This window comes from Boleophthalmus pectinirostris, unplaced genomic scaffold (assembly GCF_026225935.1).
Source record: "Boleophthalmus pectinirostris isolate CB_2022bp ecotype Guang Dong unplaced genomic scaffold, ASM2622593v1 HiC_scaffold_19, whole genome shotgun sequence".
In the NCBI taxonomy this organism is placed as follows: Eukaryota; Metazoa; Chordata; class Actinopteri; order Gobiiformes; family Gobiidae; genus Boleophthalmus; species Boleophthalmus pectinirostris.
The window spans coordinates 35,627,286-35,640,451 of NW_026571140.1; the positions used below are offsets into that span (position 1 = coordinate 35,627,286).

At 37.3% G+C, this 13,166-nt stretch overlaps 1 protein-coding gene across 1 annotated transcript in view; it reads left to right on the forward strand.

Moving 5' to 3' along the window:
- The first annotated feature begins 4,445 nt into the window (after window positions 1–4,445).
- nadsyn1 (NAD synthetase 1) overlaps window positions 4,446–13,166 on the forward strand; it is a 39,319-nt gene continuing 30,598 nt past the window's right edge. The window contains 14 exon segments of the mRNA XM_020923334.2: window positions 4,446–4,701; window positions 5,325–5,385; window positions 6,134–6,218; window positions 6,220–6,251; window positions 6,407–6,460; window positions 6,541–6,630; window positions 8,108–8,159; window positions 8,246–8,334; window positions 9,013–9,130; window positions 10,500–10,631; window positions 10,733–10,804; window positions 12,283–12,407; window positions 12,620–12,668; window positions 13,039–13,141. Of these exon segments, the coding sequence (XP_020778993.2) occupies window positions 4,617–4,701; window positions 5,325–5,385; window positions 6,134–6,218; window positions 6,220–6,251; window positions 6,407–6,460; window positions 6,541–6,630; window positions 8,108–8,159; window positions 8,246–8,334; window positions 9,013–9,130; window positions 10,500–10,631; window positions 10,733–10,804; window positions 12,283–12,407; window positions 12,620–12,668; window positions 13,039–13,141 (1,147 nt within the window). The 5' untranslated portion in view covers window positions 4,446–4,616.

Here is a 13,166-nt window from a genome sequence, read left to right on the forward strand (position 1 = left end):
GTGTTTATTATGAATGTCAGGACTAAATCAGATCTAAACCAGGATCAAATTTGGACTAAATCAGACTAAACCAGGACTAATATGTGACAAAACTGGACTAAAACGGGACTAAAACTAAGACAAATCCAGGATGAAGTGAGGATTGTAGGTCCTGAAATAACATAAGATTAAAACAAGACTAAACCCAGAACTAAACCAGGATTTATCCAAGATTAATATGTAACAAAACTAGGATATAACAGGACTAAATTTGGACTAGACCAGGACTAAAATAGGACTAATCCAGGACTAAATTACATTATCTGAGTTAACATATAAGATTAAAACAAGACTAAGGCAGAACTAAACCAAGACTAAGGAGCAACCCTGGACTAATGTGTAACAAAGATAAACCAGGGCTAAACCAGGATCAAATCTGGACTAAATCAGACTAAACCAGGACTAATATTTGACAAAAATTGACTAAAACAGGACTAAAACTAGGACTAACCCACAAAATCAGACTTATAGGTTCTGAAATAACATACAAGAATAAAACAAGACTAAAGGTAGAACTAAACCAGGATTTATTCAAGACTAATATGTAACAAAACTAGGATGAAAACAGGACTAAACTTGGACTAGACCAGGACTAAAATAGGATGAATCCAGGACTAAATCAGGTTTACAGGATGAGCTAACATATAAAATTAAAACAAGAGTAAGGCAGAACTAAACCAAGACTAAAGATCAAACCAGGACTAATGTGTAACAAAGATAAACCAGGGCTAAACCAGGATCAAATCTGGACTAAATCAGACTAAATCATAACTAATATTTGACAAAACTGGACTAAAACAGGCCTAAAACCAGGACTAACCCAGGACGAAATTAGGATTACAGGTCCTGAAATAACATACAAGATTAAAACAAGACTAAAGGCAGAACTAAACCAGGATTTACCCAAGACAAAACTGTATATGTAACAAAACTAGGATGAAGACAGGACTAAACTACAACTAGACCAGGATTAAACTAGGACTAACCCAGGACTAAATCAGGACTGCATAGCCTCAGACTAACACTGAATTTAAAACTCTCAAAATCTTAATTTGGATTTAACCAGGACTAAGATAGGACTAATATGTCTAAATTTCGACCAAATAAAAATTAAATCAGGACCAAACACAAGGACTAAATCAAGACTTAACCTGGACTAAAACAGGATTGAATTTAGAGTAAACTCTGACTAAACCAGATCTAATCTCAGATTAAAATTTAAAACAGAACCAAACCTAAACTAATACTAAAGTTGGACAAAACCAGGACCAGATAAGAATTAAATCTGGACCGAAGTTAAACAAGGACTAAACCAAGACCTAACCTGGACTAAAACAGGATTGAATTAAGAGAAAACACAGACTAAACCAGGTCTAAATAGTCTCAGAGTAAAACTTAAAACAGAATTTAACCTAAACTAGGACTAAACTTGGACTAAACCAGGACCAAATAAGAATTAAATCAGGGCCAAACTTAAACCAGGACTAAACCAGGACCTAACCTGGACTAAAACAGGATTGAATTAAGAGTAAACTCAGACTAAACCAGGTCTAAACTCAGATTTAAACTTAAAACAGAACTAAACCTAAACTTGGACTAAAAATCGACTAAACCAGGACCAAATAATAATTAAATCTGAAAAAAAACTTAAACAAGGACTAAACCAGGACCTAACCCAGACCAAAACATTTTTGAATTAAGAGAAAACTCAGACTAAACCAGGTCTAATCTCAGATCACAATTTAAAACAGAACAAAACCTAAACTTGGACTAAATTTGGAGTAAACCTGGACCAAATAATAATTAAATCAGGACCAAACTTAAACAAGGACTAAACCAAGATCTAATCAGGACAAAGTTTGGATTAAACTGGCACCAAACCAGTTCCAAACTGAAGTTATATATGATTAAACCAGTTGGACTCTGGTTTAACCTGGACCAGAACTTAACCATCTTAATCTAATTATGATTTTTTTAGTTCCACAAACTAAACCAGATCTAAACCCAGGACTAAACCAGGACTAAAATGGATATCAGCACAGTGTACTTCATAACTACAGTACTCTCTAGGTTTATGTAAGGATTTGTAAAACATGCCTTGGACAGAACTCTCTCCATTTCAATTTTGAGAAGAAACATTTTAAATAATTGAAGTGAAATTGGATGTACAGCTGTGTGTGTCTTCAGTCATTTGGAAACATTTTGGACCATTTCATGTGCCAGTTTTGCCGTTGAGCCAATTTTTACATTTACACTATCAGTTAATTCCTTGAAAACCTGGGAAATGTAGTCCTTATTTGTATTTCTCTGGTCCATTGGCGACTGCTTAACCCACTGCACCATTGTTTCTATCGATTTTCATACATTCTGCTTTCACGTTCACTCACTTGGGGGCGATATTGAGCCACCATTTCATCGTAATTATGATCCGATGCACAATATTTAGTATGGTACCACTTTGAGACATTCTTGGATTGTTAATATTGGTTAAAAATGCTGGAAATCTAATGTACATTTTATATTTATGTTGCCTTTTTGACTTTTCGACAGGGCTATACGCATATGTTTGTCAGAATTGAAACTGTAAGAGCTTTGTGTTACACTTTAAGCCACTTTTTGGACTTGTACATAACTTATTTTATTTATTCTTCGCGTGATTTGGGGGAAATTGTAAAAGTTTGAAAGCGGGATTCTTGCCTTGTCATTGTATTTTATGTTAATGTGAAATGAGCACACTTTTTCACAGTTCGATTTTCAACACGTTTTTGGCTTTAAAGGTGCACTACGTAACTTTTCCGCATGCTTTCTTCATGGATTTGTTATTGCTTTGCCAGAATGTTCCACAATATGGCATTAAACGCATATATGTAGCTTTTATTTCATTAAGTTCAGTTGGCCTGGTGCGTCATCTGCGTATTTCCATGGAGAGCTACATGTTTAATGCCGTAGTGTGGAACATTCAAGGCATTTGGCTTACGCTGCACCCAAAAAAGTTGCGTAGTTTTCCTTTAAATTGTGTGTCACTGCTTCGCTAAATCACTTTTCATCGTAGTCCAGACGAACTCTTTTCTAAGGCCACAGACTGTATATCACGTACACAGGATCTGTAATGATCAGTTGCCTTCAGTAGCTTTGTAGCCAAACAGTTTACAGTGTCATATACACCTGCATGTTTGAGAGAAATAAACTTCATGCTTTGTATTAAAACTGATGCTTCATTATTTTGTGATACAAGTGGGTTTGTTGGAGTATTGTGAAACAGTGCACAGGGGACAAACAGAATTGAGAGCAAACCATGTGAATTAAATACAAAAAACCCAACAATACGGCTGCTCCACCTAGAAGACAAGGAGTGGAGTTGCACCTGTGGACACCACCTGATAACTCCACAAGATGGCAGTGTTAAAACAGTGGGACAAAGGGTATATAAAAATGTATTATTTACAAAAATATAAAATATATACAAAAAATACCATTCAGTTATAAAACACAGAGAAGCCCAAATCTTCATTGAGTTCAGGATATTTTGTTGCCTGTAAGTAAGTAAGTCTTTATTTATATAGAGCTTTTCACAGATATTTTTTCACAAAGACACTTTACAGAGCATTATTCATTCGCTCTATACTTGGAGATGATAAGCTACAGCTGCCTTGGGGCAGACTGACAGAAGTGTGGCTGCCATGCCAATCGGTGCCACCACCACCACCACGCCACTAGCACCAGTGCTAATTTCCACCTATAGTCTCTGGGCGGGTTCACTGATTGATTTAATTGGCCTTCACTATCAACTGTTCTTCCTGGAAACCTGTAGCATGTTTTGGGTTGATGGGGGAAACCAGAGCACCCAGAGGAAGCCCATCCAGACACAGGGAGAAACATGCAAACTCCACACAGAAAGGCCCAGGAGTGCTAGACACTCAGCCACCATGCCGCCCGTGCCAGTAGGTTTCACACTGTTTGAGTGTTGCAATCCTTTTTCCTTTTCGCAAAGAGTCTGGTATATGATCAATTCCTTATACCTGCAGATTAGATGGGTTGCTGTCATGGAAGTCCAAAAAATCCAAAGGGACTTTGTAAGTTGTCCATTAGGGTCCATTAAGACATGCCATAAATTAATAAAGGCATTTTATTTTAACCAGTGAGTGCCTTGGGTTTTTTGCATCTTATCCTCTGGAGGCCCAGGAAGTGCTTCTTCTGAAACCTTTTTTATGTGATTTTAGTTGTTTACATTTTGTATTTGCCAACTGCTGTAATTTATTGTCTTTTCTTTTGTTGTGTAAAGGTATTTTGTTTCAAGTATTGCTTTAACTGTATGATGACCCCTTGTGTTGAAAAAAACCTTACCACACATTCCCACTAGATGGCGCTGTAGCTGTGAACACGCCTTTGTGCAGCCTGTAGAAGAAGTCCACTGTGCCGTTTCATTCATGCTTTTACCTCAATGACAACTTTACTCCAGTCATTCCTCCTCTTTAGACCTGAAAAAAAGCTTTTAAATCTCCTGTCAGCGCTGTTTTAACTTCGCGTCTTTTTAATTTAGCCTCAGATTTGTAGTTTTAGACGCGTGAGTGAAGAAAATGGGACGTAAAGTGACATTAGCGACGTGCTCCTTGAATCAGTGGGCTCTGGACTTTGAAGGAAACTTAGAGAGAATCCTGAAAAGTAAGTGACTTAAACTTTTACTTTTATGTGTTGGTATAAAGGCTAAGATAAGTTAAGTATGTGTAGTTTGGGAATAGAATATAACTGACAAAAATAGACTTGTTTTGAGCAGCAGGAGGAGTTGCATAACTTAAAAGTCACACGCCTTTGATAATACTGTGTTAAGCAACATAAATCGATTTCTTTTACAGTGAAGCCTATGTTATGTACCTTTTAACACTTAGTAATGTATTTTTATTCATTTTATACACACCTTTACCAATAAAAACACAGTAAACACTAACCCTAACCCTCCAAATTAATTAATGAATCATGTCATACCGTTCAAGTGACATGTGGGTTTGTCTGCTCTTTCCAAAATGTACATTTACTTGTTTATAGTTTGATAATCTTATGTTAGGTGATCTGCAGATTTAATTATTTATTTTAATGTATTTGTTTATTTATTTATTTCATCATCTCATTGATTTTGTGTCTCATTCCACCCTGACATTTTATTTTATTTATTTATTTATTGATAACCTTTCATTACTCAGTTAAGTTATTAAAAATATGTTATTATTTTTATAACGACTTGGTCTTTTTAGGTCTTAACTGTGGGTTGTTTATGTTGTGTTGTACAGGTATAGAAATTGCTAAAGCTAAGGGAGCCAAATACAGACTTGGACCTGAGCTGGAAATATGGTAATTTTTTTATTTATTTATTGTTAAACTATATAGTATTATTGTTCTTAATATTTTGCTTGCACACTGAATTAATTAAGCTTCAAACCAATTAATGTCTCAAATTTCTTCATGTGACACTGGTATGGACCACACTGATTTTGGCAAAAATCATAATTACGATTAGTCTTTAAATAGAAAGTTACCCTTACTGGAAAATGTAAAAATGGGCAAGGTACAAACCCGAGGCACTTCGACTGAATATATTAAAAATCCTTTATTGCATGAAGGGACGCCAACACATTTCGACCAACAAGATGTTCTTCGTCAGGGCAAAGTGACTTTTGCCTACTGTTTTAACCCTCGTAGATAGAGCACCTGTATTGCTATTTTTTACTCTTTTAAGACCCAGTGAAGCGCTCTACCTCTTTTTCTTCATCTGACATAATTATAATTATTTGGTTCACTATTTAAATCTTGGTCATTTCAGTTGATTACCTCTATAATGTCAAAATTAACTTGTACAGAAAGTATAATATATTTTATTAGTAATTATTTGTACAAATTTTTGTAGATAAAGTGTCTTTGGTCCAGGTTTTGCAAGGTAGAACAAGTGCACCTATCATCACAATTATGAATTTGAAGCGCAGACTTGATTAAAACGCACATAATGAAACATAATAATACCAGGGGTTAGAAAAGTTTACCTCTAGTTTTCTGTCTGTCAGTTATTGTTGATTCTCTGTTCATTTGTCTGTCTGTGTTTCAGTGGTTACGGCTGCGCGGACCATTACTATGAGTCTGACACTTTGCTGCACAGTTTTGAGGTTCTACAAAAACTTTTGGAGTCTCCAGGTCACTCAGGACATCATCTGTGACGTGGGCATGTGAGTACTGGTGTGGTTTAGTTAAATTCACTTACAACTAAAAATGAGAGAGTTACTTTCCCCCTGGGGCCAATGATATTTTATTACATTTGTTTATAAAAAATGTAAACAGAATTGTACTATGATAATTTTATGTTTTGTTGTTGTTGTTTTAGGCCCATCATGCATCACAATGTGCGCTACAACTGCAGAGTCATCTTCCTCAACAGGTCAGACTTGACTTTCCTGCTTTACTTTGACCGTTTTACATAATTACAAGTGTTAATTCCCTTTTACTTAATTGTTGTAGGAAGATTCTTCTGATCAGGCCAAAGATGTCGATGGCCAATGTCGGAGTGCACAGAGAGCTGCGCTGGTTCTCCCCCTGGAACCAAACCAGGTCTGAATCAGATTTGTGACAGAACTAACATTTAAACATGATTTATACAACGGAAAAGGCTTAATACTAGATACCACTTTTGATGCCACAATGACAATAATACATTTTTAAAACAAAATAATGTAAATTTGAATTTCCTAAACTTACAGGCCTATACTATTTCTGATGTTGAGTCAAAATTTGTCTTATTTACTGTATGTGAGTAAAAAAAACCTTGTGAATGAGCGACTGTGTTGTTTTTTTGACAACCCTAGTCTGAACAGTAGTCATCATCATCATCATCATCATCTTTATTCCAGACTCACGGTCCATTTAAAAAACAGACAAGGACAGTGACAATACAAAATAATAAACATTCATGTTTTTAAAAGACAACCACACCAGTGTCTCCACATGTTGGACTGATCTCTTATTGCACTGAATCTCATATTTGTGAGTGACATTATTATTTCATTGTCTGATTTGTTCAGTCTGCAGATAAAACTGTACATTAAAATTGTTAGTGCAGCTTGCAAAGTGTTCACTCGAGCAGTAACAAACATTTCAGTCGCACTCGTCCATCGTGGCCTCCTCAAAAGCACCCGTAAAGAGTCAATAGTGTTTTTTTTTTTTTTTTTTAATGATTCTAGGTCAGGGGTGTCAAACATAAGGCCCGGGGGCAGGATCCGGCCGTCCAAGACCTTTAATCTGGCCCTTTGCTGATTTTCTACTAAAATATTTACATTTTATTTTCTATTAAAATATTGGTAATTTTCTGCGCTGCTTAACATATCAGCGTCTCCAGCGTCTCTGTACGTGGCCCCTCCCACCAGAGCAGCACAAATGAAGACTTGCCTTTTTCCAAACGCTCTTAAAGGAAATTGTTTAAATTGTTTTGACTGTTGACCGTGACACCCTCATCAGCAAAATGTCAAAAATTAGAACAGTGGAGCCGAGTGCAGGATTTTCCAAGAAAAATTTACTTATTCCTATTTGCATTCAAGTTAATGTTAAAACATTGTGTTGAAATTACATTTTTCTTAAAGTTTCAGGTTGTTCATAATATTATAATTTTTTTGAAATAATAATAGTATTTTTTTTATTTTAAAAAAGATTTCTGTAATAGATTTGTGTTTCTCTGCACAAATATTTGAATTTATTGTTATTTTTGGGGTATATATGCCAGGAGTTTTCTGATCCGGCCCCTTTGGGATCAAAGTAGGTTGGATACGGCCCACAGACGAAAAAATGAGTTTGACACCCCTGTTCTAGATAAATATTAAAATGCCTTTCTCTGATTATAACTCCAACCAGTGCATGATGTCATCATGTCCTTAGGCAAGACACTTCAACCACACTGAGTTTGTATGAATGAATACAGTGTGTCATGTGTGAGTGATGGACGTCTGAAAGGCACTGACTATTATTTACTGGGCCAATTATCCTTAATTAGAAATGATTACTTCTCAGTTGGTGTTGACTTTTTTTTTCTTTTAAGGCAGGTTGAAGATTATTTTCTTCCCCGAATGATTCAAGAAGTAACTGGACAGGTACTGGTACATTTATTCAATATATATGGACATCAAATAAATCCAAAATGAAATAAAACCTGTTAATTATCTTGATTTATCTTTAGGAAACTGTGCCGTTTGGTGACTGTGTGCTCTCCACTAAAGACACGTGTATCGGCTCTGAGATCTGTCAGGAGCTGTGGAATCCAAACAGGTCAGGACCAGTAGGGGACGCAACTGTAAATATGTTATGTTCCTGAATTAGCTGATGTCATAATTTCAGAGGCAGGGGAAGGGCCTGTGTGACTCTATGATCTGTTAGGGATTGGCTGAATAAACAATGATTCACTAGCAAGGACCACACCAACAACAACACAGAGTGAAGAAGAAGTTTATTGATAATGATGGCTGGGTTGAGACTCTAGGTGGGGGCTCCGGCTCAATCTTCAATTGGCCCAGCCGGAACGGGACCCCACTTGTAGGTATCTTACGGCTGAAAGACGAACACGATAGGAAGCGGGAGGGTGGAGTCCAGTTAGCTGAGACAAACTGGGATGATGGGAAAGGCTGCTACAAATAGGCTTCTGGGAAATTAGAGGTGTGGTCGAAGTGAGTTGTGGTTTGTTGGTGAGGAGGAGAGGACAGGTGGTTGAGGCATGGTCCTGCTCCTGAATCTCAATCATATTAACTACACCTATAGTGATCTTATGACTTCATGCCACTGCAGCCGACAATAATCACGTCTTTGGGGTTGAATAATGGCCCCACATTCTGAAGCTGTTGTGAATAATTATTAATTAACTTTTGTTCATTCAGTGGGTATGCTTAGCAATTACAGAGGTATAAACCATATAAATGATATTTATATTTTCTTGTGCATCTTTTCACACAGTCCTCACATTAACATGAGTCTGGATGGAGTCGAGATCTTCACGAATGGTTCTGCGAGTCACCATGAGCTGCGTAAAGCCGACCAAAGAGTCAACCTGATCACCTCTACCACTGCCAAAGTAAGAGATTTACAATTCAGAACCAGTCAACCACTTACTGAAAGTATAGGCGAGTTTCATTGTTGGCGGCAATAAACACTAATTCAACATGACGGACGGAGCGAGAAAGCACGTAAAGGGTATTGATCCCGGTTATTTATCTACTCTAACGGCAGAGGACCCAAGAACATTTGACCAGAAATTGGTCATAAGCATCGATGGAGCCAAATCACCCTTTTCAACCCCTACAAAGCGTGGACCAAACTGAATTTCTGGTTAGAATCGCCAACTACCTGGACAAATATTCACTTTGGTGATATCCACAATGACTTGGTGGAAACTCCTGGGCCATTCACAGCAGAAAAGATGAAAACCTCCAAGAGTCTCGATGTGTTGTTGAACTTGTTGGAGTCCACGGTTTGCTAGGATCTTCTACGTTTGCTCTGCGGATGTTTGAAAGCCATTTAATTCACCGTTAGTGGTTCTTTTCACTCGGAATACAAAAAAGACATTTTCCTTCTTCTGTGCTTCAATTTGTGCATCCGATAATGCAGCAGGAATTTACCATTATCGGGTATAAATACACGAGGTTACGCACTGTGTTTGACGCTATCGTGTTTCTTGCCTCTGACCAAAATATTTCCCAGCATGCAACGCGGGCTTTTAATAACAATGACGTCAGCTGAAACTCGCCTATACCGCACATGTGGCAAGGTCAAGGCCCATGGGCCACATCCGGGCCGACAAGCCATTTTATGTGGCCTACAAGGGGTTAAAAGGCATAATTTATGATTATCTTGTGACTCTGTGCCGCTACTACATCTCCCACAATGCACTGCAGTTGTTTCCCGTGAAGTGACTGCATCTCCGCCACTAGAAAGGCCAAGAAAACTCATCAAATTTCCCCAAAAATGTCCAAGAAAAGAAACACTGACATCTGTTTCATTAATGTTACAGAAGGAGTAATGTGAATGTTTTAACTTAAACTTTCAAATCAAATCCAATCCACTTTATTTCTACAGCACATGTCATAAACAAAACCGTTTCCCCAGAGCTGCACAAGTTTTGTAATATACCGATATTACAGTTACAGTTGCAGTCTTAACTTTACAACCGGCCCTTTGATGACAAACATGATCCAGATGTGACCCTTTGTGAAAATGAGTTTGACGCCCCTGGTATAGAGTTTGGTTATAGGATATAGGATAGGATTTTTTAATAATGTCCGATAGTGGGTTACAATGGCAATTTAGGTGCAAGATGTCTGATTCTGATTGTCTGAGAAGTAAGAGTAGGAGAAAGTAAAAGTATGATATCAGAGAAGTACTATACTATAAATATAGAGTATAGTATATAGAGATCTTATGTTGTGTGTATTTTGTTCATTCAGTGTGGAGGGATCTACCTGTATGCAAACCAGAAAGGCTGTGACGGAGACCGAGTTTACTACGACGGATGCGCAATGATCGGCATCAATGGAGACATCGTCGCCCAGGGAGCCCAGTTCTCCCTCGACGACGTGGTAAAAAGTTTTGAGCTTTTACTGTTTTGAAAAATCCTAAACTCATTTGAAGGATTTTTTATTTTAAACTGTATTAACTGTTTTGATTCTGTGTTTTGTAGGAGGTGATCATGGCCACTCTGGACCTAGAAGATGTGCGCAGTTACAGAGGAGAGAGATGTCACCCACACCTGGTGAGACATGAGTTTAGAAGATTTAATAGTCATTGCTTGTTTGCCTGTGTAATCCCTCAGTTATCCAGGTATGATCTACAGTGACCGGCAAGTGCAAAACACTTTTACATTTCACATTAACAAGTTTAAAAATAACATTACATTTTGGATACACATTTACATCTTGAAAACAAATTCCAAGTTTCATAAACAAAACGAAAAATACAATTCTGTCAGCTTGGCCGATGATGATGAAAAGAGTGAAGACATTTCGCCGCTCATCTTCACACTAAAACTTTTGTCCGTTGACAGCATTGAATTTTTTGTTGGTTATTGTCTTGTTTGGATATATTTAGATGTTGTAATGTACAATTTCTTTCCCCCCAAAATTAAAACCACAGTATATAACAGGGGTGTCAAACTCATTTCGGTCCGGGGGCCGTATCCAACCTACTTTGATCCCAAAGGGGCCGGATCAGAAAACTCAAGGCATATAAACCCCAAAAATAACAATAAGTTCAAATATTTGTGCAGAGAAACACAAATCTATTATTTTTTTAATTGATGAACTCTGATGAACATATTATAATATTATGAACAACCTGAAACTTTAAGAAAAATACAATTTCAACACAATGTTTTAACATGAACTTGTTTTACTTGTATAAATAGGAATAAGTAAATTTTTCTTGGAAAATCCTGCACTCGGCTCCTCTTTTCTCATTTTTGACATTTTTCTGATGAGGGTGTCACAGTCAACAGTCAAAACAATCGTCCTTTATGAGCGTTTGGAAAGAGACAAGTCTTCATTTGTGCTGCTCTGGTGGGAGGGGCCACGTACAGAGACACTGGAGACGCTGCTGTGATAAACACCACAGAAAATTAACAATATTTTAATAAAAAATAGAATTAAAATATTTTAGTAGAAAATCAGCTGAGGGCCAGATTAAAGGTCTTGGAGGGCCGGATCTGGCCCCTGGGCTGCATGTTTGACACCTGTGGTATATGACTTCAAAAAATAGGTTAAGATAAAAAAATTTTGTTTTGTGTTTTCATTTTTGTACTTTTTTTTTGGCAGTGAAAAATGTGCATCTTTAATCTAGGTAGGCTCGCATCTCCACAAACCTAACTCGTATTTGGCCTCCTGCTTGTTTCCCTGGAAATATTGTTCCTTTTGGCTAGAATATTCCACAGTATGGTATAAAACTTATCTATCTCCATGGAAAATCTTCCCAAAGTATGATTTTAACTGTCTGTTCTACTTTCTTTATACTTTTTTGTACTTCATACTTTCTAAAGCTTAGGACACAAGACCTGTTCTAAAAATGTTTCTTATACCAAAGTAGACAGATGATTTTCTATGGCATCGCCTTAAAGGAAACTCAAATGTGCTTATGTCATTGCTCCTGTCTTCTGCAAATATTCTAATATTTGTTTCACTGCCGTAATCCTTGTTAATGAAAATGTACATTACTGTGTCTTTGTGTTCTGTGTTGTAGGAGACCGGCCTCAGACCCTGTCACAGAGTCAAAGTGGACTTCTCTTTGTCGAGCTGTGATGACATTTTCCTCCCGACTCATGAACCGATTGACTGGAGATACCACACAGCCGAGGAAGAAATAAGGTACAAATAAAACTAATACAGACTCTATTCTACATAGTCAATTAATCCCACAAGCATTATGATTGTTTATTTTTTAATATCGTATGGTCTTGTTCTCATGGTCCCTCAATTGTGTCTTGTATCATCTCATGGATTTTTTATCTCATTCCACCCTGACATTTTATTTTATTTGATCTAGTTTAGGTTTACAATCTTTTTTTTTTTTTGTCCAGTCTAGGGCCGGCCTGCTGGCTCTGGGACTACCTGCGAAGAAGTGGACAGGTAAGGCAAACACTGAAGTAAATGCAAAAAAAAAAGCGCGGTCAACAATTAACTAATAAAAACATTTTAAAAAAGAAGACTAAGATAGTTACTTTTTTACACAACTTTAGCTCCACTGTTTCACATGTGTCACTGAAAAAAGTTAATCTGATTGGTTCTGGCTCGAGACGCAACAGAGGGCGGAGTGACCAGACGGATATCAATCTTTATATATATATATATACAGATAGATATGTGTCTAGATTTGCCACTATTGGGCAACTATTTTTGTAGCATTTTATAACTAACCTTCCCTTTCTTGTAGCTCGAATGCCTTGTTGACATTTATAAACAGCGCACACTGACATCTGTGTTTGACCTTTCACCCCAGGCTGGTTTCCTGTTGCCTCTGAGCGGTGGCGTGGACAGCTCCTCTACAGCGTGCATCGTCTTCTCCATGTGCGTGCAGGTCTGTCGGGCCATAGACAACGGAAGTAAGTTAATTTGTTTCGTACTGGA